Below are 26,591 nucleotides of genomic sequence, written 5' to 3' on the forward strand. Positions count from 1 at the left end.
GCTGGGATTATAGGCATGCGCCACCACGCCTGGCCAATATAGTTATTTTAAAGAATGATTGGGGCCGGGGATATAGCTCAGCAGCACAAGCACCTGCCTGGCAAGCGCAAGGTCCTGAGTTCAATTCCTGGTACCAAAACAAAACAAACAGTTGTATTTGATAATGCCATAGATATAACTTGATGTTAACGAAGTACACATTTGAGTCCTTGGTGTTCTTGGATTTGTTTCCACAGTCTCGCTACCTTCTGGGGAAAAGATAACTTTTCTTGATACTCCAGGACATGCTGCCTTCTCATCAATGAGAGCCAGAGGTGCTCAGGTCACTGACATTGTCGTGTTGGTTGTAGCTGCAGATGATGGGGTGATGAAACAAACTATAGAATCTATTCAGCATGCCAGAGATGCTCAAGGTATTGTGTGGCTGACTTACATGTATTAGGAAAGAGGTTGCTTTTAAAATTTTTTTCTAACAGCAGGGCGTGGTAGTGCACGCCTGTAATCCCAGCACTTGGGAGGCTGAGGCAGGAGGATCGTTGGGAGTTCAAGACCAGCCTGGGCTACAAAGTGCCCTCAAGGCCAGGCTGAACTGTACAGAGAGACCCTGTCTCAAAAAGACCAAAAAAAAAAATTTTTTTTTTCTAAAGGTTTGCTACATAAAGTTGCAGTTTTGGAGCCATTTACATGTAGCTCATTCAGTTTTCACACTAGTCCCAAGATTGTTAAACCAGTTTTAGAGATAATCTTCAAAGATAGTTAAATTGTTTTCCTCCAGACATGTAACTTAAAGCAGGACTGTAGCAGGATTCAACTTGGGACTTGTACTGACAAGTACAATCTTTCTTGTACTGTGACTTAAAAAAACCCAAACCTTTGAATCATGGAAAATAAGAATAGAATATTGAGCCAGGCGTGGTGGCACATGCCTGTAATCCCAGCACTTGGGAGGCTGAGGCAGGAGGATTGTTGCAAGTTCAAGGCCAGCCTAGGCTACAAAGTGAGCTCAAGGTCAGCCTAAACTGCATAGTGAGATCCTGTCTCAAAAAGACCAAAAGAAAAAAAAAAAAGAATAGAATAACGAACTCCTACTTTCCTGTCACCTAAATTCATTAAGAATTGCATACTGGTGATACTGTTAGTCCTCATTCATCTGTCTGAAGTGCTTCTCTAAACTGAAACATTTTCTTTTGAGACAGGGTCTTGCTATGCAGTTCAAGCTGGCCTTGAGCTCACTGTGTAGCCCAGGCTGGCCCTGAACTCATGGCAGTCCTTTTGCCTCAAACTCCCAAGTGCTGGGATTATAGGCATGTGCCACTGTTCCTGGTTTAAAGAGAAACTTTTCTTTCATCTTCTTTAAATAAGTTATTTGGTCAAAGGTATAAAGTTGAAACTTTTGGAAAATCACTTAGACATCTTCTTCTTTATTTTTTTATTTAAAAATTATATAAATACCACACATGTATTCCATACATTTACTTTTATTCTGATATGTTAAACCTGCCTCCACCAAAGAAATGTACCTGATGTCATGTCGTATCCCTCCCCCACCCCACTCCCACTCCCAGATTGGCAAGGAAAAAAAAAATGGGTTGACAATTACTGATCATGTCCAATTCTTTCATGTTGCAACATGAAAATAGACCTAGACTTTAGCAGCTAGAACTCTTCCCAATTATATCCTGTTACATAGCTAATTTGTAACAGTGTTTGAATTTGGAGTCTGGATCTTCTAGCTTCCAGTGTTACTTTCTTTCGTTTTTAACTTTTTAATTATTTATTTTTATTATTTGAGCTATATATATGTGTGTGTGTGTGTGTGTGTGTGTATATATATATATGATGATCGCATTGCTCATAGGGAATTTGTACCTATACATGATATATCCTGTTTCCTTTTTTTTTCCCAATCCCTTCCCATCTCTTTAAACCCCCTTCCCCTCCTTGCTTACAAAGTTTTGTTCCATTTTGTCCTTCTTTGTTTTTTTTTCCTCCCTTCTTTCCTTTCCCCCATACCCCTCCCTAGTTCCCTTTTTTTGAACCATTTCTTCCTATTTCACGATGCCTATTATACACTTTGGTCTTTATTTACCCTTTTGGTTTCTTACACCAAAGAAACAATGTGATACTTACACATGGTGTGTCTGATTTATTTAAGAGACTGATTTAAGAGTATGGTCTCATCTTCTTAAATTTTTCAAAACTGCCTTTGTGTCTTGTACTGCACTCTTCATGATTCTGGGCAGTACATAGCAAAAAGGAGAGAGAGGGGCTGGGGATTTAACTCAGCGGCACAGCGCCTACCTGGCAAGTGCAAGGTTGTAAGTTCAATTCCCAGTACCGGGAAAAAAAAAACAAAAAAAAAAGAGAGAGATAAGTTCTCCATGGATCCTATACCAGTCAGTTAGTTGAGATAGGACAAATGCATTATATCATGCATTCTATATCTGTTCTTTTGGTCTTTGTTAGGTTCAAGCTCATCAACATGGAATGCACTTGTTGACAGTATTGGATTGTAGCTTGAAAAGTCTTTGGGTCTTGTTCAGTTTCTTTGACCCTGAGAAAATTGTAGCATTTAGTGAAACTCAACTAGAATTATCTTCTAGAATTTTGTGATATCTCTGATCAGAGGATATGTTTAGTAATGACAGATTATAAGAGTTTTTGGTTCATTGAATAAGTATATATTTATCTACTGTGTTGATCACTGAGCTAGGTGTGTGAATAGAGGTGCTATTAATCCTAAAAGGAAATTGCAATAATGATATACCCCACTCCACCCTACCCCTGCTGCCAGCAAATGATCTGGTGGTGTTGAATTAGACTCTTCTTTGAATTTCTCTGGAGTTTATCATCAGTGTATTAGCAGTCTCACTTTCAGGTTTAAGGATAGGCCTCTTTACCCAGAATACTGTTCTTATGATCATGTGAGGTATCTGTTCTTCATCAGAATTGCCTTATAATTACTGTGCTAATAGTTTGTACCTGAATTCCTTCTTTATATGTAGAGTAGAGTGGCGTGGTATGAATCTAGATAGGGGTTTTCAAGCCTTTTGTTCAGTAAGTACATTCACTGAATAAAAGCCAGAGCAGGTTGGTACCTCTCATTGTGAGTACCTGGAATTGAAGATATTTTCATTTTCGCTCTGCTTAACTTTATCTTTTTCAGTTCCTATTGTTGTTGCAATAAACAAATGTGACAAAGCTAAGGCTGATCCTGAAAAAGTGAAAAAAGAGCTGCTGGTTTACGATGTTGTGTGCGAAGAGTATGGAGGTGATGTTCAAGCAGTGCTTGTTTCTGCACTTACGGTAAAAGGGCATCTCAGGGACAAATGTGCTCAGATGCAAATTCTGCCCTCAGACATTTTGAAATACATAATTTATGTTGTTGGGAAAAAAAATCTTTTGAGTAGCAGACAAAACTGGTATTGTTATCCTGATGTGGCTGATTAGGAATTAGGTTCGGAGAGGGCATTTAGCAGTTTAGAGTAGTGTAACTCATCTGTGGGAAGTTGATTCTAATCCTCATGCTTTTTGAATTATAAGATACTTAGAACAAAGGGAATAAATCGTTTTTTTTTTGTTTTGTTTTGTTTTGTTTTTGGTACTGGGAATCAAACTCAGGACCTTGTAGTTGCTTGTGCCACTGAGCTACATTCCCAGCCCAGAGGGAATAAATGGTAAACAGTGTGGGAATAGGGTAACAGTAGGCTGTTTGAAACAGAAATGAAACTCAGTTGGAAATAAAAAGTACTTGTATTTCCATGCCTTTGATTTTCCTAAATTTGTTACCTCCAACGTGCTTAGAAATTATACTTCTTTTCATAGTAAAGCTTTTCTTTTCCTCCAGAATTCATTAAATGGGATTTATTTTACCTCTCCAGTCTATTGCAATTGTAATTACTCTCTGAAAGGCAGATGGCAAATTTATTACAATACAATTAAAACACATTTTCTAGGATACCATTGGATGAGTTGATAGATGTAAAGCTGCTGCGGCATACCAGAAGCGATTCCCAAAGAATAGAAAGAAGTGGGAGAGGCAGGCAGGGAAGTAAGATGAAGTGTTCTTTGAGGATATAAAAGGCTACTTCTTGCAAGGAAACAACCTCAGCTTTGCTTTCCCATTTGTTTGTTTCTTGCTTTTTTTGGAGATAGTATTTGCTCTATTGCCAAGGCTGGGCGTGCATTTACAGTCCTCCCAATTCGGTCTCCCTAATGGCTGGATTACACGTGTCAGACCCAGTTCTGCTTTTTTGAGCAGCATTTTATAAAATTAAAATAAATATTAAGAATAAGTGGGGGCCGGGGGTATAGCTCAGTGGCATAAGCACCTGCCTGGCAAGCGCAAGGTCCTGAGTTCGATTCCCAGTACCAAAAAAAAAAAAAAAAAAAATAAGTGGGTGAGGGCAGCCCTCTCTTGGACAGAAGCTTTCTTTCTCTAAATATATTCTGCTGTTAACCTCCATTGTTCCCAAAATTCATTCTTCAATTTCAGAGAACATGAACTCGTCCCAGATATTGTTCAGGTTGGGAGTTTTTATTTTCCTGTATCATTTTGGAGGTCCCCACCGAGATCCTTGGACTAAGAGTTAAAGTTGTATGCCTGCCCAAGATGAAAATGCCTGGTGTCTATCAAGGGCCTTTAGATAGACTCTCTGGAGAATACCTCTGACTGCTGATCAATGACTATGACCCCTTTCAGCCTGAAGAAGCCAGAGCTGTCATCACCCGTTACTCCTTCATGGCAGTTCGGGTTACTTCTTCAGAGGTGGGGATGTTATAAGCAGCTGAGTTAATAGAAATGTTATAGGCAGTCAGACAGGGCCAGGCCCTTGAAGGAGCCAACATGAAAGACAAGATACATATTTGCTGTGGGCCAGAGGGCAAGACCAAAGATTAAACAAATGCACCCACATACCTCCCCAGGGATGGACATCAGGGTTTGATATTCTAAATAGGTAGTGATCACCTTGTAGAGTCACTGACTCAGCCCCTTGAAGGAAAAGCCCGTTCTGTATTCATGCCCACTTACTGTGTGACTCGCTTCCCTGTTTGGTCCCAGTTTACTCAATTTTACCTGCACAGTTACACTCGTAATCTTATTGGCTGACCATAGTTTTGTCCTACCTCATGCCCACCTTGCAATTTCCCATTTTCCCCTACCTTGGACCCACCTCATCTCGTGGTTTTGCTCTATGAAAGTCTCTAGGAAAGACAGAGTCCTGGGCAACCCACTTGGGCCCCCCTTCTGTCCCTCTCTTGGACAGAAGCTTTCTTTCCCTTAATAAATATGTTCTGCTCTTAAAAAAAAAAAAAGAGTGAGTGGGTGAGAACGCAAGGGACAGAAGCTTTCTTTCCATTAATAAATATGTTCTGCTCTTTTTTTTTTTTTTTCCTGGTACGAGGAATGAAGCTCAGGACCTCGTGCTTGCCAGGCAGGCGCTGTGACACTGAGCTAAACCCCCAGCCCCCCCCCATGTTCTGCTTTAAAAAAAACAAAAACGAGTAAGTGGGTGAGAAGGCAAAGTATTTAGTTTTTTCTCTTCTGTAGTTGCCTGTACAAACCATGTGCAGTCTCTCAGCTGCCGCAGGGGATGGAGAAGCCCCTGCCCGGCAGTGCTCCTTCCATCGCTACTCATCAGGGCAGTGACCGCGGAGCTCTAGGGGGCTTCGTGAGCATAGACTATTACAGGTAAAAGAATAATGTGACCCAGCCTCTTCACTTCATGGACATGTAATTAAAATTCACAGAAGTGAAGTTAGTTTTCAAGGGTGTATAGGTCGGTGGTTACAGAGCATAGCTTAGAGCCTGGGCATTGTTCTCCTCACTTAATAATTCCAAGTAATGCTTGATACTTGCTTTACAATATTCTTTTTGTTACTATTTTTTTTTATTTGTTCTTTTTAGACAGGATTTCACTTTGTAGTCCAGGCTGGTCTTGAACTCGAAGTGATCCTTCTGCCTCAGCATCCTTAGTGCTGGGATTACAGGCATGTGCTACCACCACTGGCCTTTTCAAGATTCTTGAGTAGCTCAAATGACATAATAGATATGAAGGCTTATTCAGTTGATAGAAGTTGAAATGTTGAGTAGCATCATCAGGAAAGTGAGAAGAAAAACACAACTGTACAGGTTCATGGAAGAGAAAAAGAATGAATAAACCATGTGTTTATAAAAGGGTATTAATAAATATCAGTGGCCAATATAGTAAAAAAAAATACAGTTCCTTAAAAGAACTGTCCCTGATCCTTTTCTCCTTTTTTTTCTTTTTGGTTAGTCTTTTGAGACAGGGTTTCACTATGTAGTTCAGGCTGGTCTTGAACTCACTATGTAGTGCAGGCTGGCCTCAAACTCAAGGCAATCCTCCTGCCTCAGCCTCCTGAGTGCTGGGGTTACTGGTATGTGCCACCATGCCTGGCTCCCTTCCTTTCTTCTTATATTTTTCTTCCTTTTCAATGGGGTAATTCATACTGTTAATGCTTACAGAGAAACATGTAACTGTCAGAGATGATTTGGCTTTCTGATTCTGGTATTTATACTTATAGATAATACATACTGATTTTGTTGTTAAAGGGTGAGAATCTGATGGCTTTGGCAGAAGCAACAATTGCTCTTGCAGAAATGTTAGAACTGAAAGCAGATCCCAGTGGTCCAGTGGAAGGAACAATAATAGAGTCTTTCACAGACAAAGGAAGAGGGTAGGACCACACTAAGATTGTTGTTTTTAATAATTTTGTTCCTTGATTTTTGTTACTTAATTATATAACAATGTTATTAACATTATTTTTATTGATGTTATTTTTATTGCCTATATTATTACTGCATGTTGTTAGTTCATGAAGAATATTTTCAAAGCATTTGTTTTGAAAAGTTTTATTTTTAGCAGACAGAATACAAAGATGAACTTTAGATTTTAGCAACTATGTCCTGTCATACTCAGATGGCATAAGGAGTTTAGTTTTTCTCCAGTTGACTTGACTACACTGTTAAAACCTCATAGACTAACAGCAATTGGAATAAAATACTAATTGTTACATTTAGGGTTTCTAAAATGTTTATGACTTTACCCATCAATGTAACATTTGAGAAGGTCTTTGAAATGGTGTTCTCTTCTTGAATTTCCCTGTTAGCAAGAGAGGTTTGTTACTGCTTTACACACTGTAATAACAACTGTGAGCAGTCACTTAGCTGACTTGGAGAGTATGATAGAAAGTGAGTTAGGATTTTTTCTGAATACTTACTCTCCCTTACCATAACCTTGCAAGAATTTTTTTCCCTCCTTCTTTTTTTTTTCTTTACTACTTGGGATTAGACCCAGGATTTCATACATGCTAAGAGCACTCTACCACTGAGCTACATCCCCAGTCCTTTTAAAAGTTTATTTTTATTTTTTTTTTTTGTCTTTTTGAGGCAGGGTCTTGCTATGCAGTGCAGGCTGGCCTTGAGCTGACTTTGTAGCCCAGGCTGGTCTTGAGTTTGCAACAGTCCTTCTGCCTCAGCCTCCCAAGTGCTGGGATTACAGGCATGTGCCACCATGCGTGGCTTAAAAGTTTATTTTGAGAAAGTATCTCATTAAGTAGCTGATTTTATTGATGTGTGCACCACCATGTTTGGCTGGTGTTAACCTTTTTAAATGTAAAGTTTAGTGATGTTAGGCAGTATATTCACATTGGTATACATAAGTCTCTAGAGTTCCTTCATTTTACAGACCTGAAATTGTATACCCATTAAAGACCAACTCTTGGTCCCACCAAAAATATTTTATGGTATCAAAAACTGAGAAATTAGCCAGGCGTGGTGGTACATACCTGTAATCTCAGTGCACTTGGGAGGCTGAGGCAGGACTGTTAAGAGTTTGTGGCCAGCCTGGGCTAAAAAATGAACTCAAGGTCAGCCTGAACTGCATACTGAGACCTGGTCTCAAAAAAGACCAAAAAACAAAACAAAACAAAACAAAAAACGCTGAGAAATGGCGAAGAAAATTAACCTGTGGACACCTAGGTTTATATATACATATATATATTTTTTAAACCTCATGTCTTTGCTCTACTTAAGGAAGTATAATTACTGTATATATTACTTGTGACATTAAAAATAATATATTCTTTTAGTCCTGTTACAACAGCTATAATTCAAAGAGGAACTTTGAGAAAAGGCTCAGTTCTGGTTGCTGGAAAGAGTTGGGCAAAAGTACGCTTAATGTTTGATGAAAATGGAAAAACAGTCAGTGAGGCCTATCCTAGCATGCCAGTGGGAATTATAGGCTGGAGAGACCTTCCTTCAGCAGGAGATGAAATTCTTGAAGTTGAATCTGAGGTACATATACTTGATTTCTCTATATTAGAGATAATATAATTTTAAATATAATCTCTAGTGTTATATCAAGTGTGTTAATATTAATAAATAATTCTAGTTTATAAGGGGCCAAGAGGTGGCCAGTTATGCCATTTTAGAATTTGACTACAGAATTTTTTAAAAATGAGATAAAATTTTAAAGTTAAAACATTTCAATTATATAGAAAGTTCCCAAATTAAGATTCTTGAAACTTATAAATGTAGTGGTTTCTATGTGTGTTAAACTTATTTCATAATGAAAGAAAACACAAAGCCTTTAGCATAGTAGGTATTCTTGTCTATTTCATTAAAGAATGACGAGTTTTTCACCCATAAAGGCAAGGGCACGAGAGGTCATTGACTGGAGGAAGTGTGAACAAGAACAGGAGAAAAGTAAAGATGACCTGAAAATAATAGAAGAAAAGCGAAAGGAACACCAAGAAGCACATCGGAAATCCCGTGAGAAGTATGGCACTTTGGTTTGGAAGGAGAGATCATTTATGAAGTACTTAGAAAGAAAAGAACAAAAATCCTTGAGGCTAAAGGAGAAAGCAGAAAGAGATTCCAATACACTTCCTGTAATTATTAAAGGTACCTTTTGAGTATCTTATAACGTTTGTTTTTGTTTTTGGTGGTGAAACCCAGGGATTCATCCATGCTAGGCACACGCTCTGCCACAGAGCTACATACCCATCCCTTTTTACGTTTTTATTTTGAGCAGAGTCTTGAATTGCCCAGGCTGGCCTTGAGCTTTTAATCCTCCTGCCTTAGCCTCTTGAGTAGCTGGGATTATGGACATTAACACCATGCCCAGTACAACTCCCTTTTTGAGTACCTGTATTCTTATAATTTTTGAGGGGCATTTTCCAGTAAACATGTTCCTTGCTGATTTTCTATAAATGTACATTTTTTTCAGTATACTTTGTATTTATAATGCTGTCTAAATAAAAGTGGTTTTAAGTGGTAAATGTCCTGCATATTTTAACTTTTTCCTGTTTGTTTTTTTTGAGACAGTCTTGTTCTATAGTTCTGGTTGGCCTTGAGCTCAGGCTGGGCTGAAACTTGTGATCCTCCTACTTCAACCTCCCAAGTGCTGGTATTATAGGCAGGAACCAACATACCCAGCTACATATTTTAACTTTAAATAGATCATTGTCATTTTTGTATTTGTCACTAATTTAACACTATCAATTTTAAACTTTTACTTTGCTTAGGTGATGTTGATGGTTCTGTTGAGGCCATTTTGGACATACTGGAAACCTATGATGCTTCACATGAATGTGAACTAGAATTAGTACATTTTGGAGTAGGTGATATTAGTGAAAATGATATTACCTTTGCTGAAACATTTGATGGTAAGGATTCTGTTTCTTATTTGTTGAACTGTGTTCCCTAGATTGCATTGTGAACACTTTAGTCTTTTGTTGCTTGGCTTATCAAACCTAACATTCCCATCAGAATCATCCTTCCTGCCTCAGTCCAGTCCCAACTAGCAGTTGAGGCTGAATAGGATGTGCAGTACTGCAGCCAGATCTCCACTTGTCATGGATTACTGCAGGCTTCGGGGCCAGTAGTGTTTCTTTTTTTTCTTCCCCCAAGCCTCATTACCACTCTGTCTCTCATTCTCCCATGGGAGAAAGGTTGATTCTTTCTGTATTTTGAGTGCTCTGAACACTATACTGAGCTTCATCAGTGCTTTCCTGCATCTTTTACTTTTTAGCTGTTTGTTAATTGGTAACTTTATAATCTCATTTGTTAGATCAGAAATTTTTTTAAGCTTTAAATGCCTATAAGGCAGGAGGGACTGTCTTTATGAATTGAACTTCAAATATACAATAGTGGGATTCATGAAAAAAAAAAAAGGGATTCATGACTAAAGCACCAACATTGTTGAGTGATTAATGAATCATTTAGGGGCCTGGGGATTTAGCTCAGTGCCAAGAGCGTGTGCCTGGCAAGCGCAAGGTCTAGTTCGATTCCTGGTACCGGAAGAAAAACAAAAACAAAGAATCATTTAGGAAAGAGGTAATTTATAAGCTGGATTGATTAGAATTAGCTATCACCTTCACTACTGAAAAGGTATTTTCAATAATGCTCTTTAATTCAGCGTTGTTAGATACTAACTAGCCTAGCACTCTGATATGTAAGGTAGATAGTATTGTATTTATTTTATTTATTTTTTGCAGTACCATACTGGGAATCAAACTCAGGACCTTGTGCCTGCCAGGCAGGCGCTTGTGCCACTGAACTATATCCCCAGCCAAGATAGATAGTGTTAAAGGATATCATAATTATGAACTTTTGAAGTGATTGTTTTTGTCTTGATTAAGCTGTTTGGGCAAAGTACTTCCACTCATTCTTTAATTTTCTTTCCCCACTCATTTCAAGGTAGGTTTATTTTGCTTTTGCTTCTCTCACCAGTATTTGTTATCTGTTCTTTGGTAAAATGCTTAGTTCCGTGGAGGTCTTTTGTTTCTTTTGACGACTTTTGAACTTGGCCAAAATAAGTCACTAGTTTTAAGCATTTTATGGCCATTTGGATACCTAACTGTAGACCACAAAAATTGTAGGCAATAGAATTAAATTGAATAATAGAATTGTTAAAATGATTATTTCAGACCTGATCATTTTTTATTTTCTTCTCTTATAAAAATCAAGTCTTTAGCTGGGTGTGGTGGTGCATGCCTATCATCCCAGCACTTGGGAGGCTGAGGCAGGAGGATTGCTGTGAGTTTGAGGCCAGTCTGAACTGCATAGCAAAACTGTCTCAAAAAGACCCCTCCAAAAAATCTTTGTTTTGCTTTGTACTGTAGGGACACTTAAAATAGTATTTCTTAAATTAATAGATTTAAAATCCAAAGAAATTTTCCTGATTAATTTCCATATTAAACAAGACAATACAATTTATAAAATTCTTTCAGTGATTTGAAAATTTACTAGTTTCACTCAAAAAAAAAAAAATTTCTCCTCAGGGACCAGTGATTAATTTGCATAGAAGGAAATAAAACAAATTAATTGGTTTCTGTTTGAAAGACAAAATAAATAGTTAAAATACAACATTTATGCTGCTTTATTGATTATATTTGTGCTTGTTAGGTATTATATATGGTTTTAACGTGAATGTAAGCAATGTCATCCAGCAGTCAGCTGCAAAAAAAGGAGTAAAAATTAAACTACACAAAATCATTTACCGGCTTATTGAAGATTTGCAAGGAGAACTGAGCAACAGAATCCCTTGCATTGTGGAAGAACACCCAGTAGGTGAGTGTTCACTGGATGTTACTTTAAAACTTATCTCTCATCCTGTAAATAGCACCTGATAGGGGAAATATATTCACTGTTCCAATGTAATCTTGTATCCCAGGAGAAAAGAAAAAGACTACCATGAGAATGTTAACCTCCTGTGTATTATAAATACATGTCCATATAACACCTTGTGCTTTTTAAGCAATGGGAATATAAAGGCAAGTAAGCAGTAAGAACTTGCCTTCAAGCTTAGAGGTGAACAACTAATGGTAATGCAAATTCAACCAGAATGGCAGGCATAAAGATTCAGTGTCATGAAAAAAAAGATTTAGTGTTATGGAAGGAACCATTTTGTCCTGCAACTGCATACAAATATACCTTGAGAAGAAAATTTAAATATTAAATGTTTTTAAATATTCTTGCATAAACTTTGGCCAGATTAAAGGTTGATTTAAAACTGAGATACTGTGTCCATTTACCTCTAAATATGTACATTTACTAGGCACAGGATGTTCTTTTACAAAACCACAGGTGATCAAACTAAGAAAGTAATGACTACATAATACTATTATCTGCTCATCTATATTCAAACTTTATCTGTTGTCCCCATAATATACTTTATATCATTTTTCTCCTACTCCTGGATCATAGGTTATAGTTTTCATATCTTTTTAGTTGTTTTTAAACTTGGAAATTTTTGAAGTGTATATAAGGCATCAACTTTGTAGAATGTATGTTAATTTTGAATTTATCTGACATTTCCTTCTAAAGGTAATTTTTTTTTGCACTTTTGATCCTAATACAGATATAGTTCAGTCTTCCATGATCATGGGCTTTTTATGTTTTTTTTTTTTTCTCCTTTTTTTTTGGTACAGGGAATCAAACTCACAACCTCATGTTTGTCAGGCAGGCACTTGTGCTGCTGAGCTATATTCCTGGCATATTTTTGTTTCAATGTTCTTATAGTAACAGAAATTTCAAGTTCTGTATGAGGGTTTCTAGAGATGAGCAAACACACCAAATGCCATTAACACTAGTCAAGTAACACCTTAGAAAACTGGTAACTGCAGGTCATGGTGTTGGAATTTTAACTTTCAGCCAGAGGAAAACCTTATAGAATTAGTACTCCTAAATGGATACAAAAATATTGAAGTGATTTGAAGATAAATCAGTTAGGAGCCGGGGATTTAGCTCAGGGGTGCAGCACCTGCCTGGCAAGCACGAGGTCCTGCGTTCATTTAGCAGTACCAAAAAAAAAAAAAAAAAATGCAGTTATCTACTCTAGAAGCTATTTTGAAGAAAAGCTGACAGCTAGGTTTTCATTAACGGACAGGAATCGCCAAGGCTTTTCACGTGTTATTCCTCGTTAACAGTTAGGAAAATAAAGTTGGCTTTTTTCTATGCATGAGCTCATCCTTTATGCCTGCTGGGCAAATACCATACCACTAAACTACATCTCCGTCTTGGGTTCACTATAGAATGTTAGGAACTGCGTATTTCTCAGAATCAGTAGTTTTTGGTACATTAATGTGCTTTTCTTCCTAAAGGTGAAGCTTCTGTATTAGCTACTTTTTCTGTAACTGAAGGGAAAAAAAAAATTCCGGTGGCTGGCTGCAGAGTCCAAAAGGGACAGTTGGAAAAACAAAAAAAATTTAAATTAATGCGCAATGGACATGTTATTTGGAAGGGTAAGCAACAACAAAATCCACCTGTTATCGGTCACCAAAACCTGATTATTGGTTTTAAATCATCTTTCATCCTCATAGTCCTAGTTTAAGCCACTTTTAACTGCTTTGTAGTTGGACTTCCTCCTTTTGTGTGTGCAACTGGGGACTGAATGCAGAATCTGCACTGCGGTACATCTCCAGCCTTTTTTTTTTTTTTTTTGTCTTTTTGAGACATGGTCTCACTGCAGTTCAGGGTGGCCTTCAGCACACTTTGTAGCCCAAGCTGGTCTCAAACTCACAACGATCCTCCTGCCTCGGCCTCCCAAGTGCGTGTGCCACCACACCCAGGATGGCTCCTACTAGTTCTAAAGACTCCTCCAGGATTGTCTGTCTCCCAGTCTTGATTTGCGAAGTTTTGAAAAACGCCCTGGACTATCTATCTTTCTAGTTCCATTTCCTACACTTCCATATTCTTCCTGTTTCTTAACTTGACCTTTCACTTACAGTATTTAGTTTTTCCCATTTAAATCCAAACCATAGTCCTGTCCCTTGCAGTCTTCACCTGTCTTTAATTTCTGGGGGCAGAGAGGGGGGTCTTGGGTTTCTTAGGTCTTCCTCCATCAGCCTCCAGTAGCCAGCCCCCCAGTAAGTAAGGGCTAGTAGTAGGCATGTGCCACCAAGCTAGGCTTACTTTAAAATGGGAGATTCAGGATCTTTTGCTGCAAGTCTTATCTGTACAGCAGATTTTTTTTTGGCTTTATTGTTTAGTTTCATTTAACATGACTATCACATTTATAAGAATTTAATTTTTACCACCAAACTACATACAGCATTTTAAGTAGGTACCTTACTTGGTAAATATACTAACCTTAAGTTTTTTTTTTTTTTAAAGGATCTTTAACTTCACTGAAACACCATAAAGATGACATTTCAGTCATCAAAACTGGTATGGAATGTGGTCTCAGTTTAGATGAAGAAAAAATAGAATTTAAAGTGGGAGATGAAATTGTTTGTTATGAAGAAAAGCACATTCTGGCTAAGACTTCCTGGGATCCAGGATTTTAAAATTAAAAATGCCAACTAAATGTTTTACTTATTTATATAGCAGCTAGGTTTTGCTTTGTTGAAGGTAAAAAGTTCACCAGTAGTGGTCAAAAAGTACCTGTGTTAAAATGCGCTACAGAAACTGTCCAAAGCGCTACAAGAAATAGGACGCCTTATTCAAGGATGTGTGTAATTAAAAGTCCTGTAAAGACCAAGTACCTAAAAAGGGTATTAGTGGCATTATAGCTGAGTATGTAAATTAGTTTAGTCCTTCCTTGACTTGAGCTTCACAGGTAAAATATGCTACACCAATCAAGGACTGCTTGAAACTGGTCTTTTTTTGTTAACATCAAGAAATCTTCCAAGGATTTATCCTGACTACAACATTGTTCCTGCAAAGCTTTAACCAGTGGCAATGTTCCCTTAACCTGCAGACAACAGGTCTCACTTAGAGGGACTCACAATGCATTTCTAAATGAACTGGTAGTTTGAAGTTGTGTATCAGTATTACGTGTGGCACTGGAAATTAAAAGACTTTAACACCTTCCCTGTGCTTTGTACTTTTTAAAAATATTGGATAGACTTAAGTCACCCAGGCTGTGTTTGAATTTGTGATCTTTTTGCCTCAGCCTCCCAGAAACCTGGATTTCAGATGAGCAATGCCATACCAGATTTGCCAGAGCTTATTTGACCCAAAGTCTTACTGCAGTGGAGGTGCCCTTCTCTTTCTGTTAAGTGGGACAGGCCAGGGACCCTGCTAATAATTTTCTTTTGATCACTAGGACAGAACCCACAAAGAATTATCTGAGCCACAATAAATAGCATTGAGGTCGAGAAACTGACTTCTCTACTATTAAGCTGTTTCCTTGCAGCTGGCACTTTGCAATATCCACGACCTGCAAGCAGGTCACACGCTATTCCCAGAAAAAAATTTACATGATGGCACAAGCACATTAGGGTGGGTAATATTGAAAAACATCTCCTTAAATGTGCAATAAAATTCAAATGCTAAATGTTCGCTGAAGTCTTTTTTATTAACTCATATAATTACTTGTCTTCTGGTTTGTTGAAGCAGTAAGTCAGACAACACTTGCCACAATAATGTCTGTCAAAGTGGCTGGCCATGAAAACTCCAGCTCCACATTCATCTGAAGGGCACTCTCGACGAAGACGACTAATTTTGCCATTTTCATCCACCTGAAAAGTATAAGTTTGTTGTAAGATAACGTTATATAAAAAACAAATTATGTCTGACTTAAACGACCCCCCAAAAATCTTAACCTTTAAATGATGTGCAGTGCTTATAAGCCAGAGTATTCTAAATCATCACCAATAATTTTAACAGGAGAGTTTAAAAACAATCTTTGCAAGTGGTAGATGAAGCCCCAAGAATCCTGATAGTACTGCAAACTCAAAAACCCTTGTTTGGAACTAACAGCTAACAGTGAACCCCAAACAGGAAAAAGCCCAGAAACTGTTATTTCCAGAATGGCTCACTCAAACCAAAAGTAGCTAATACTGGATATTCAAGTATTCTATGTTCAAGTCCAATTATTCCATAAGAAAATGTTGATAGAATTACTGCTTCCACATAAACCATGTGAAACCAGCTCACCTTGTAGTATTTTAGGACAGCCAACTTAACCTTCTTTCTCTTATGCTTATTCTTCTTGGGAGTGGTGTAAGACTTCTTCTTCCTTTTCTTAGCACCACCCCGGAGTCTCAATACAAGATGAAGAGTGGACTCCTATTCATGGAGCAAAAGATGAAACAAGCTTTTATGGTGCCTAATGAACCAGTTATCATGCATCTTCTAGTTAATGTGAAAAATAGTAGTGCTTCTTAAATGTTAGTGATCGCCTGGGAATCTATTTGCTAGTCTAATGCTGTTTTCCTCATTTTTGTTTAAAAAAGGGAAAAATTTCCAAAGTAAAACTTTTATTTTTAAGGTAATGCTTTTCCCCTCCAAACAAACCTTCTGAATGTTGTAATCAGACAAAGTACGTCCATCTTCCAGTTGCTTACCAGCGAAGATCAGCCTTTGCTGATCAGGAGGAATTCCTAACGAAAAAAAAATTTTAAGTCACTGTTACAGTCCACAGCCCTTCATTAAATATGTAAATACGTCCAGCACCTTCAGGTAAACCAGTGGTTTTTACATGATAAAAAAGCAGTCTGTAGTGCTGGCTGGCTTCCAACTCGCTGCAACCCTCCTGCCTCAGCTTCTCCAGTGCTGGGGTTACAGGTCTAGCCCACCACGCTCAACTCTGAACCACAGAACACTACTTGCCTTCCTTATCCTGGATCTTGGCCTTTACATTTTCTATAGTGTCCGAGGGTTCGACCTGTAAAATTTAGAATCCAAGTATGCTGGTTAGACCAAGAAGCTAGAACGAACACTCATTTCACCCGACGCTTACAACAGAACCTAACTGAGCCGACACCGGGGCAAACCGCCCCCGCCCCCCCGGCACGGCGAGCACCACCCGGCCGGCCGCGCGCCTGCCCCGACGCCGGGGGCCCGCTCCGCGACGCCGGGGGCCGCCCTCGGCTCCGGGCAGCGAGCTACCCTAGACGCAGGCTCGGCCTCGGAGCCCAGCCCCGAGCCGTGCGCTCCACCCCAAGAGCAGCCCAGGGCCCATCCGGCCCGGGCTCCCCTCACACCGCCCGCCATACCTCGAGCGTGATGGTCTTCCCCGTGAGGGTTTTTACGAAAATTTGCATCTTGGCGGCGGTTCCACCTGAAGACGAAAAGAAAGCGGCGGGTTAGCGCGACAGATCAGGGAGAGGCGACGCACACGCCGCGGGCCGGAGGCCAGGCGCAGAGGACACACTCACCACAGATGGCGGATCCGAAAGGAAGGCCGCCTCGCGGACCCGCGGACTATCCCAACCGAAGGTCCCACCCCTTAGGCGGCCTCGGCAGACGCCGGGCTGCCGTCACGGAGGCTGTCTAACCCACTGCCAGATTAAGTTGTGAACCCCTTTTCTCTTTTTTTCCAAGTATAGGCTTATTTCCCCACTTTGGCCTTCAGATGCTTTCGAAATAAAAGATTTTTAACAATTGTAGACTGTTTTAAAAAGCGTTTTCTCAAACAGCTGACGAGGATAAAGGGTTTTAAAAAGGGCACGACTGTAATTGGGGAAAAGGGAGGAAATGGAAGTGTGTTCTGGGAGTTGTAGTTTCCCAGTGCTCTCGTCTAGAGAGGACTACTTGTCCCAACATGCAAGTCTCTACCCCGAGACTTCCTAGTTACTGTCTCTAAGCCCCGGAAACGCCTTAGGAGAAAGGGATTCAGGTGCGGACTCGAGGAGGCGGCACAGTAACGGCTTCGGGCAGGGTGGAAGTTATTAAAAGGAACAGGTTAAGAGGCAGGAAAATGGTGTGGGACGTGCAAGTGTCGTTGACCCGTTCACAGAGGTGCGGAGGGGGAGGATTATCGATCAACTAGACGCTTTCTGGGCCTCTAAGGGAATGGAAGGCCCCTGTGGCCTACTCCCTGAAAACGGAAAGATAAATGAAATATTAGAAGGGGAGGTTCAGCCTTTTCTCACCTTACCGTAGTCCCCAACTCGCTTTGAACCCTCAAGTCTTCTAGTGTGAGGAAGGTTCTGGGCCGGGTATGTCACTCCTGATAGTGTGAAACAGTTCAGTGTAAAGAAATCTTGAGTTTTCCACGTTTTAAAATGGAGTCATAAGGGAGAGAAACCTGTTCAGTGGTTATTTAGTTGTAGAATTTACAAGTTTGGACGTTGGGAGTGTTGAGGAAGGATCTAAAAGGGTAGTTTTGGGGTATGGATAGCAACCTATGCCCTTGCTCCGACATTTCTTCAATCCACAGACCTTTCTGGCGTGCCCTCTTAATGCTTTCTCTTTTTATCTCCCCACCCCCAAATTCACTGTAGCTTAATTTTCTCCTAGAGGGATCTAGTATCTATCTACTTGTTTTACTGCTTTCCAGCCTTTCCCCCCTTTCTAATGCATCTTTGTTGCCTTAAAAATACTCATTCCTGAAAAAAACTATTCTCTTTCAAATACTTTCGATTTAGGATACGATCCAAATTCCTTAGCATGACTTTCAGCTTCTGCCTTCCTTACAGCGTGATCTGCTAAAATGATCATTCACTCACTTTACATTTTAATAACACTGAGTTGATTGTTTCCTGACTTATTCTCTCATGCTTTGGTTCTTAATAATCTGGTCTTTCCCTCTTCCTGGAACATTTTTCATACTGTAGTTTGCCAAGTAGTCCCCACCTTTAGAACAAAACTTAAAAGTGTTGCTAATGCCCATTGTCTCAAACTTTCCCCTTCAGTTGATTGAACCCACACTTCTCAGGTTTTTGTTCCTACCATTCTGTTGAAATAGGTCTTGCAGTGATCATTAATGTTTTCCATGTTGCTAAATTCAGTGGTCATTTCATCTTATTTGATGTAAACAGCGTTTTACACAGTTGATCACTGCCTCCATCTTTTGAGACATTTTCTTTCGGGCACCGCAATTACTTCTATCACTCTGGAAGCTATTTTTCATTCTCTTATTGCTTCCTCTTGATCTACCAGATCTCTAAACTCAGAGCACTCTTAGTTCTGTGATCTTTGCTTATTTACGTTTTCTAGGTTATCTTATTCTGTCTAGTAACATTTAAATACCATTTATATGCAGACGACTCAAACTTGCCTTTCACTCTGACCACTTGTATTGAACTTATTCACATATCCAGTTTAGTCAATATCTCAGGAAGTTGTTCTTCCCATCTCCACATACAGCAATTCTAATTTTTTGACTTGCTAGACCAGAAACTGTGTGGTCACTCTTGATTGTTGTTTCATACCCTACATCTAATTCTTAAGTGAATTTTGGCTTTACTTTCATAATATGTGCAAGAACACTTCTCACCACCACTGTTAGAACCTTGTTTCAAGCCATCACCTTTTGCACAGATTATCACCTTTTAACCATACTTCCAACTTTGACCCTTGTTGCTTATAATCTGTTCTCCACATAGCAGTCAGATGATTCTTTAAAATGGAAGTCAGCTGTTACTCTCCTGTGTCCCATCTCACTCAGCACTGGGACAAATGGAGGCCACAATCCAGCTATTGCTTGTTTTGCCAAATCTCTCCAGAGAAAGGGGTAACTTTTTCTAAACTACACGAAGGTGCCCCATGGGCTGGTGGTATGTCCTACATGATGTGACAGCTGCCCCTCTGACTTCCCTCCCTTTCTCATGCTCTTCCAGGCCTACAGGCCTTGCTCTGCTCTAACACACGTCCCACCTTGTGGCCTTTGGACTTGCTGTTTTCTTCTCTTCAACAACTTCCAGCAGTGTACATGACCTGCTGTTTTCAGATTTCTGAAATAGTCACTTTGCCAGTGAGAGCTTTGCTCTTTCTTGACTTTATATAAAATAGCATCCTTCCAGCTTCCTTACTCTATCCCTCCTACCTTGTCTGTTTTTCTCCATGCAATTTACCCCATCTGTCATACGTTTTTTACTTATGTGTTATCTGTCTTTACTTCAATGTAACCCCTATAAGGTTTTATTCAATGCTATTTGTCTATTGTCTAGAATAGTGGTACACACAATAGGTGCCCTCAAAATATTTATTGAATAAGTAAATGCAGCACAATTTAAGCATTACCCTAAATATTATTCTGCCAGGTCAGTGATGGTGACCATGGTACAAACAGCCTGCTGCAGCATAGGTGCCATGACTGCACTAGGTGTTTTCCCTAACATTTCCATGTCCTCTCACAGGTTAATGAGATGCCCTTCTGGGCTTTTGTGCCACTGCTGTCATTTCTTCTGCGCCCTGTAGCAGTGGCTCATATACTAGATCCAATAGGTTTGTTTGTTTTTGTTTTTGTTTTTGTTTTTTTTGTACTGGGAATCGAACTCAGGACCTTGCGCTTGCCAGACAGGTGCTTGTGCTGCTGAGCTATATCCCTGGCCCTAGATGTAACAGGTTTGACTGGGATCCAAAGTGACTTGTTTTCAGTGTATCCCTAAGTGTCTAATAGGAATGGATGAGTAAATGGCAACGTTATTTGGTATAAGATGCTAAGGAACAATTGCTTTAATTATGTTCTGGCTTGAGCGCCATATCTCACAGTTTCTTCTGAGCAGACAAGATTATTGCTTAGTAATATGGCAAATACTTGAGACCTAATGCTAGAAGCTATTATGCATTGGAATGCATATGGTTGGGTAGGGATAATGGGAAATGAGAACAGCTTAGTTCCTGATCTTGTCAAGGAGACAGAGAATATAAACAGGAAGTCTGTAAAACAATATGATTGAGTGATAGTACCACACATGGCATTGACAGTTAACCAACTTTAAGGGAATGCAGGGCAACTTTCTTGAAACTGTATGAGCAGAGATTGAAGGATGAGTAAAAGCCGAGTGAAAGAGAGTGGTAGTGTGTATCTGGGGCGGGCAGAGGGACGGAGATGAGTGTGAAATGGCCCTAGGGTAAGAGAGCAAGTTTGGATCAGTGTGGAGTGGAGGGGTCAAAGTGCACTTAGTCTCTTTCTGAAAGTTTATATTTTTATTAGTGCATGTTTGCAGTACACAGTGAATACATTGCTCGTGAGGAGTTGCTACGTGTGCATGACATCTTAATTCTTTTTATACACTTCTCCTTCCTGCCCCCTCCATCTCTTAGTGCCTTTCAGTTTTGACAATGATCTATCTAAATATTTCCTATTACCTGTTTCTTATTTTGCTCTTTATTTATATTTTGGGTTTCTCATATGAGAGCAACCAGAATAATATTTAAGCTTATGTGTCTAATTTATTTCATCATGGTCTTAGATGCATTCATTTTCCTAGTAAAAGTTTATCTTTCTTTATGGAAGAGGAGCACTCCATTGTGTATAAATACCAGATTTTCTTTATCTGGTCATCTGTTGAGGAACATATAGGCCAAGATTTAGCTTTAGCTTTAGGTTGTACTGCTATAAACATGGATGTGTGTGTATCATTGTAATATGATGGCTTTAACTCTTTTGGGAAAATATCTAGAAGAGGAAGAGCTGGGTCAAATGGAATTTCTATAGTTTTTTGAGGAAACCCTGTAGTGATTTCCATAGTAGTTGTCCTAGTTTACATTCCTACCCACAATATAGAATGGTTTCCATTTCCCCAAAGCCTCACCAGCATATGTTATTATTTGACTTCTTGATGATAATCATTTTTTTTGGAGTAAGGTGAAATCTTAGTGTTGGTATTTTTATTTTATTTTATTTTATTTTATTTTATTTTATTTTATTTTTTGTCTTTTTGAGACAGGGTCTTACTATGCAGTTCAGACTGGCCTTGAGCTCACTTTGTAGCCTGGACTGGTCTTGAGTTCGCATCGATCCTCCTGCCTCAGGCTCCCCCCTACCCCCTATGCTGGGATTATAGGGTGTACACCACCACGCCTGGCCTTAGTGTTGTTTTGCTTAGCATTTCTCTAATGGCCAGAGATGTTGAACATTTTATCATGTAATTATTGGCTATTTGTACTTCTGAGAAGTATCTGTTTATTTCACTTGCCCAGCTTTTTCATGGAGAGGGTAATTTTTTTGAGTTCTTTATATATTCTAGATATTAGTACTGTCTCTAAGGTAAATCAGGCAGGCGTTTTTTTCCCATTCTGTAGGTTGTCTCTTGATTGTGTTGGTGGTTTCCTTTACTGGGGAGACACTTTAATTTGCTGTAATCCATTTGTTGATCCTTGATGTTATTTTTTGTGTAGTTGGAGTTCTGTTCAGAAAGTCTGTGCCTACACCTACTTTTCAAGAGTTTTACTTATTTTGTCTTCGAGCAGATTATTTTAATATTTAGATATTTGATTCATTTTGATTTTAGTTTACTGCATAGTGAGATGTACAGGTCTAGATCTAATCTTCTGCATGTGGATTATCAGTTTCCAGAGCATCATTCATTAAAGAGGCTATCTTTCCTCCAACTTACGCTTTTGGGCCTTTTGTCAAAAATCAGATGATCAAATGTGCCTTGGGTTGTTTCTGCATGCTCTATTCTATTTCATTGATCTAATGTTTATTGGTGGCCATTGTCCTCAGAGATTGTAATGTCTCCTGCTTTGCTCATGTTGCCAAGGTTGCTTTATTATTCTGGATCTCTTCTAGTTCCATATGAATTTTAGGATTGTTTTCTCTAGTTCTGTGTGAATTGCTGTTGATATTTAGATTGGAATGACATTAAATCTGTATATCAGTTTTGGTTTATAGCCATTTTGACAGTGTTGGTTTTGCCTATCCAGAAACAATGGGCATCTTGTCATTTTCTGATGTCCCTTCAGTCTCTTTTTCAGAGTACTGTAGTTTTCATTTTAGGGATCTTTCACTTCCTTGGTTACATTAATTCCTACTTATTTAATTTTTCATGATGCTCTTGTGAATTATATTGTTTTCCTAATTTCTTTCTTGGGGAGTTTATTACTGGTGTGTAGGAACACTTGGTTTTTGTGCTGATTTTGTATGCTACTACATTACTGAATATGGTTATTAGTTGTAGGAGTCTTTTGGTGGAATTTTTTGGGTCTTCTGTGTAAAGGATCATGTCATCTGCAAATAATGATGATTTGACTCTATATATGTATCCATATACATATATATCTATATCTATAGATCTCTCTATATATCTATATCTATCTGTCTATCTGTCTGTCTATTGATCATCTATCTCCCTTTTATTTTTTTCTGTTGCCTGATTCCTGATTGCTTTAGCTAATGGTTTTTTTATTTTTTTTATTTTTTAGTTTTTCTCCGGTACCGGGAACCGAACTTACGACCTTGCGCTTGCCAGGCCGGCGCTTTGCCGCTGAGCTAAATCCCCAACCCCCGCTTTAGCTAATGTTTCAAGTACTATATTGAACAGGAGTGGTGATATGGACATCTTTGTTTTGTTCCTAATTTCAGAGGGAAAATTTTCAGGTTTTTGCCATTTAATATGATGTTGGCAGTAGGTTTGTCATGAATGGCTTTATCAGATTGACATAAGGTCTTTCTATTACCTATTATCTTCAGGGGTTTTAAAATCATGACTGGGGCCGGGGATATAGCTCAGCAGCACAGTGCCTGCCTGGCAAGCATAAGGTTGTAAGTTCAATTCCCGGTACAAAAACAAAACAAAACAAAACAAAACAAAACAAAACAAAACAAAACAAAACATAAAATCATGACTGGATGTTGGAGTTTGTCAAATGTTTTTTCTGCAACTGTAGAAGTGATAATGTAGTTTTTGTCCTTGCTTCTGTTTATATGATATTTTATGTCTATTAATTTGCATACTTTGGTCCATCCTTGCATCCCTGGGATGCAGCCTATTTGGTCATAATGTGTTATATATATTTTTTTTCTCTTTGAGATAGGGTCTTGCTATGCAGTTCAAGCTGGCCTTGACCTTTATAGCTAGCTCAGGCTATGTATTATATGTTTGATGATTTGTTGCTTTCTGTTTTTCAGTATCTTATTGAATATTTTTGAAACTATGTTCATTGAGGAGATTGGCCTATTAGTTTCTTTTTTTTTTTTAAAGTTTCTTTTTTTGTTGAATCCGTGTCTGATTTTGGAATCAGGGTAATGCTAGTGTCCAGGAATGACTTTGAGAGTACTTTTTACTTTTCAATATTACTAAAGAGTTTGAGGACCATTGATGTTAGATCTTTTTTGAAGTTCTTGTAGAAGTCAGTGGTAAATTCATAGGGTTTTGGGCTTCATTGTTTTTACTACTGCTTCAGTTTCTTTTTTTTTTTTTTTTTTTAGACAGGGCCCCCCTATGCAGTTCAGGCCTGTCTTGAGCTCACTTTGTAGCCCAAGCTGGTTTTGAACTTGCAACAATCCTCCTTCCTCAGCCTCCCGAGTGCTGGGATTACAGGTGTGTGCCACCACACCCAGCAACTGCTTCAGTTTCATTGCCTGTTACTGGATTATCTGGGGTTTTAAAATCTTGGTTTGGTTTTGGTATTTATATATGTCTAGGAATCTATACATTTCTTCTGTTTTTGGTTGTTTTTGGTTTTTTTTTTTTTTTTTTGGTACCAGGAATCTAATTCAGGCCCTTGTGCTTGCTAGGCAGGAGCTATGCATTTCTTCTGGAATATCCAATATATTAGAGTGCCAAAAAAGAAAAAAAGATTAGCTAAGTATGTCTATTTTGTTTATTCTTTTGATGAATCAGCTTGTTGTTTCAATGATTCTTTGTATTGATTTTCTGAACTCAATTTCATTAATTTCTGTTCTGATCATTATAATTTCCTTTCTTGTACTATTTTTGGATTTCGGTTGTTCTTGTTTTTCTAGGACCTTCAGTTGTGTCATTAGAGTATTTATTTGGACTCACTCTGTTTTTGTGATGTGGGCATGCACAGCTACAAATTTTCCACTTAGGGCCGCTTTCATTGTGTTCCATAAGTTCTGTTTTTTGTTTTTTGTTTTTTTAGTAACAGGAATTGAACTCAAGACTTCACACTTGGCAAGCAGGCGCTATGCTGCTGAGCTATATCCCTGGCTGTTCCATAAGTTCTGATATGTTGTAGTGGTATTACTGTTTGAATCTAGGAACTGTCCTTTCTTCCTTGATATCTTCTTTGACTGATTGATTTTTTTTTTTTTTTTTTGGTTTTGTTTTTGAGACAGGGTCTCCCTATGTAGTTCAGACTGGCCTTGAGCTCACTTTGTAGCCCAGGCTGGTCTTGAACTCCCAACAATCCTCCTGCCTCAGCCTCCTGAGTGCTGGGATTACAGGCGTACACCATCATGCGCAGCTGACTCATTGATTATTCAAGACTGTATTGTTTAATTTTTGTATGTTTGCATAATTTCTGTGGTTTATTTTGCCATTGATTTCTAGATCACTGTGTTATGTTGTGATAATATGTGTGGGATAATTTTGATTCCTTTTGTTTATGTAAGCATGCTTTGTAGGCTATTATGTCATCTATTTTAGAGAAAGTTCCATGTGCTGTTGAGAAGAATGTGTATTCTGTTATTGGGTGGGACACTATAGATATCTGTTAAATTCATTTGCTCAAGGGTGTGGTTCAACTCTGATAATTTTTTGTTGACTTTTTTGTCTAGTTGATCTATTTGTGATAGTGGAGTGTTGAGTTCCTCCACTATACTTGTGTTGATGTTCATCTGATATTTTATATTCATTAGTATTTGTTTTATGAAGTTGGGTGTACTGATGTTTAGTGCATGTACTAGTGGGTGGGTGTTTTTGGTGTTGGGTGTACTGATGTTTAGTGTGTTTGTAATTGTTATTTCTTCTGGTTGAATTGTTTCCTTAATCAATATGTACTGACATTTTTTGCCTCTTCTGGTCAGTTTTGGCTTAAAGTCTACTTTGTCTGGAAGTAAGATGACTACTTCTGCTTGTTTTCAGACTTCTGTTGGATGGAGTATTGTTTTTCATCCTTTGATTTTTAATCTATAATTTCTTTTTAGATTAAATGTGTTTCTTGTATACAGCATACCTTTGACTTTAAAAAAAAATCCAACCCAGTAACATTGAGAGTGCTGAAAGATAATGTCTTTTTCCTGTCACTGCATTATTTTCCCATGGCTGTCCCCTGCCCCTGGTACTGCTTACCTTGCCTGGTGTATTCATTTCATCTTTTGCATTGTTGTCTTCAATGTCTCTTTCTAGGATATCCTTGAGAATATTTTGGAGTACTTGTTTAGTGCTCATGAATGTTTGAATGTGTTTTTGTTTTGTCACAAAAGACCTTATTTCTCTATCAATTTTGAAAGATAGTTTTGTAGGAAATATCAGTCTGAGTTGGAAGTTGTTTTCTTTTAGACCTTAAAACACTTCACTCCAAAGCTCTTCTGGAACTTAAGGTTTGTGTTTAGAAGTCTGCTGCAATTCTTCATAAGTGATATATTTCTTTTCTTTAATAGCTTTTTTATTATACCTTCATAAGTGATTTATTTTTTTTCTTTAATAGCTTTTTTTTTTTTTTTTTAGTACCGGAATCAAACTCAGGACCTTACGCTTGCCAGGCAGGCGCTTGTGCTGCTGAGCTATATCCTCAGCCCTCTAATAGCTTTTAAGACTCTATCCTTGTGTTGGACTTCTGGAATTTTGATTAGGATGTGTCATAGAGAAGTTCTTTTTGGATCATACTGTTTGTGGTGGTATTACCTACTTATCTACATGTTAAATTCTTTCCCCATACTGGAAAATTTCCTGCTATTATTTTAGTAAATAGATTTTTTATGGTATTTGTGCAGTTTCCTTTTTTCTTTTTCTTTCTTTCCTTTTTTTTTTTTTTTGGT

At 38.5% G+C, this 26,591-nt stretch overlaps 3 protein-coding genes across 9 annotated transcripts in view; 2 read left to right on the forward strand and 1 right to left on the reverse strand.

The window, feature by feature from the left end:
* Mtif2 (mitochondrial translational initiation factor 2) overlaps window positions 1-14,839 on the forward strand; it is a 26,894-nt gene extending 12,055 nt beyond the window's left edge. For all 7 annotated transcript variants that reach the window (XM_005385790.2, XM_005385793.2, XM_013514615.1 and 4 more), the window contains 9 exons: window positions 237-413; window positions 3,167-3,306; window positions 6,575-6,699; window positions 8,113-8,317; window positions 8,674-8,926; window positions 9,550-9,690; window positions 11,432-11,596; window positions 13,129-13,269; window positions 14,141-14,839. In XM_005385790.2, coding sequence (XP_005385847.1) covers window positions 237-413; window positions 3,167-3,306; window positions 6,575-6,699; window positions 8,113-8,317; window positions 8,674-8,926; window positions 9,550-9,690; window positions 11,432-11,596; window positions 13,129-13,269; window positions 14,141-14,313 — 1,520 coding nt within the window. In that variant the 3' untranslated portion in view covers window positions 14,314-14,839. The remainder of the gene's footprint in view (window positions 1-236; window positions 414-3,166; window positions 3,307-6,574; window positions 6,700-8,112; window positions 8,318-8,673; window positions 8,927-9,549; window positions 9,691-11,431; window positions 11,597-13,128; window positions 13,270-14,140) is intronic.
* Window positions 14,840-15,307: 468 nt separating this feature from the next.
* On the reverse strand, window positions 15,308-17,222 carry Rps27a (ribosomal protein S27a). The gene is made up of 6 exons (XM_005385788.2): window positions 17,131-17,222; window positions 16,969-17,033; window positions 16,583-16,637; window positions 16,268-16,353; window positions 15,908-16,039; window positions 15,308-15,489 (listed from the first exon to the last, which is right to left on the reverse strand). Exons 2-6 carry the CDS (start codon window positions 17,014-17,016, stop codon window positions 15,340-15,342), a joined length of 471 nt encoding a protein of 156 aa, XP_005385845.1. The 5' UTR covers window positions 17,017-17,033; window positions 17,131-17,222; the 3' UTR covers window positions 15,308-15,339.
* A 375-nt stretch (window positions 17,223-17,597) lies between these two features.
* Window positions 17,598-26,591, forward strand: part of Clhc1 (clathrin heavy chain linker domain containing 1) — a gene marked incomplete in the record, with an annotated part of 97,359 nt that continues 88,365 nt past the window's right edge. The window contains 1 exon segment of the mRNA XM_005385783.2: window positions 17,598-17,713. Coding sequence (XP_005385840.2) covers window positions 17,673-17,713 — 41 coding nt within the window.

This window comes from Chinchilla lanigera, unplaced genomic scaffold, assembly GCF_000276665.1.
Source record: "Chinchilla lanigera isolate Chin_1 unplaced genomic scaffold, ChiLan1.0 scaffold00023, whole genome shotgun sequence".
Taxonomy (NCBI): domain Eukaryota; kingdom Metazoa; phylum Chordata; class Mammalia; order Rodentia; family Chinchillidae; genus Chinchilla; species Chinchilla lanigera.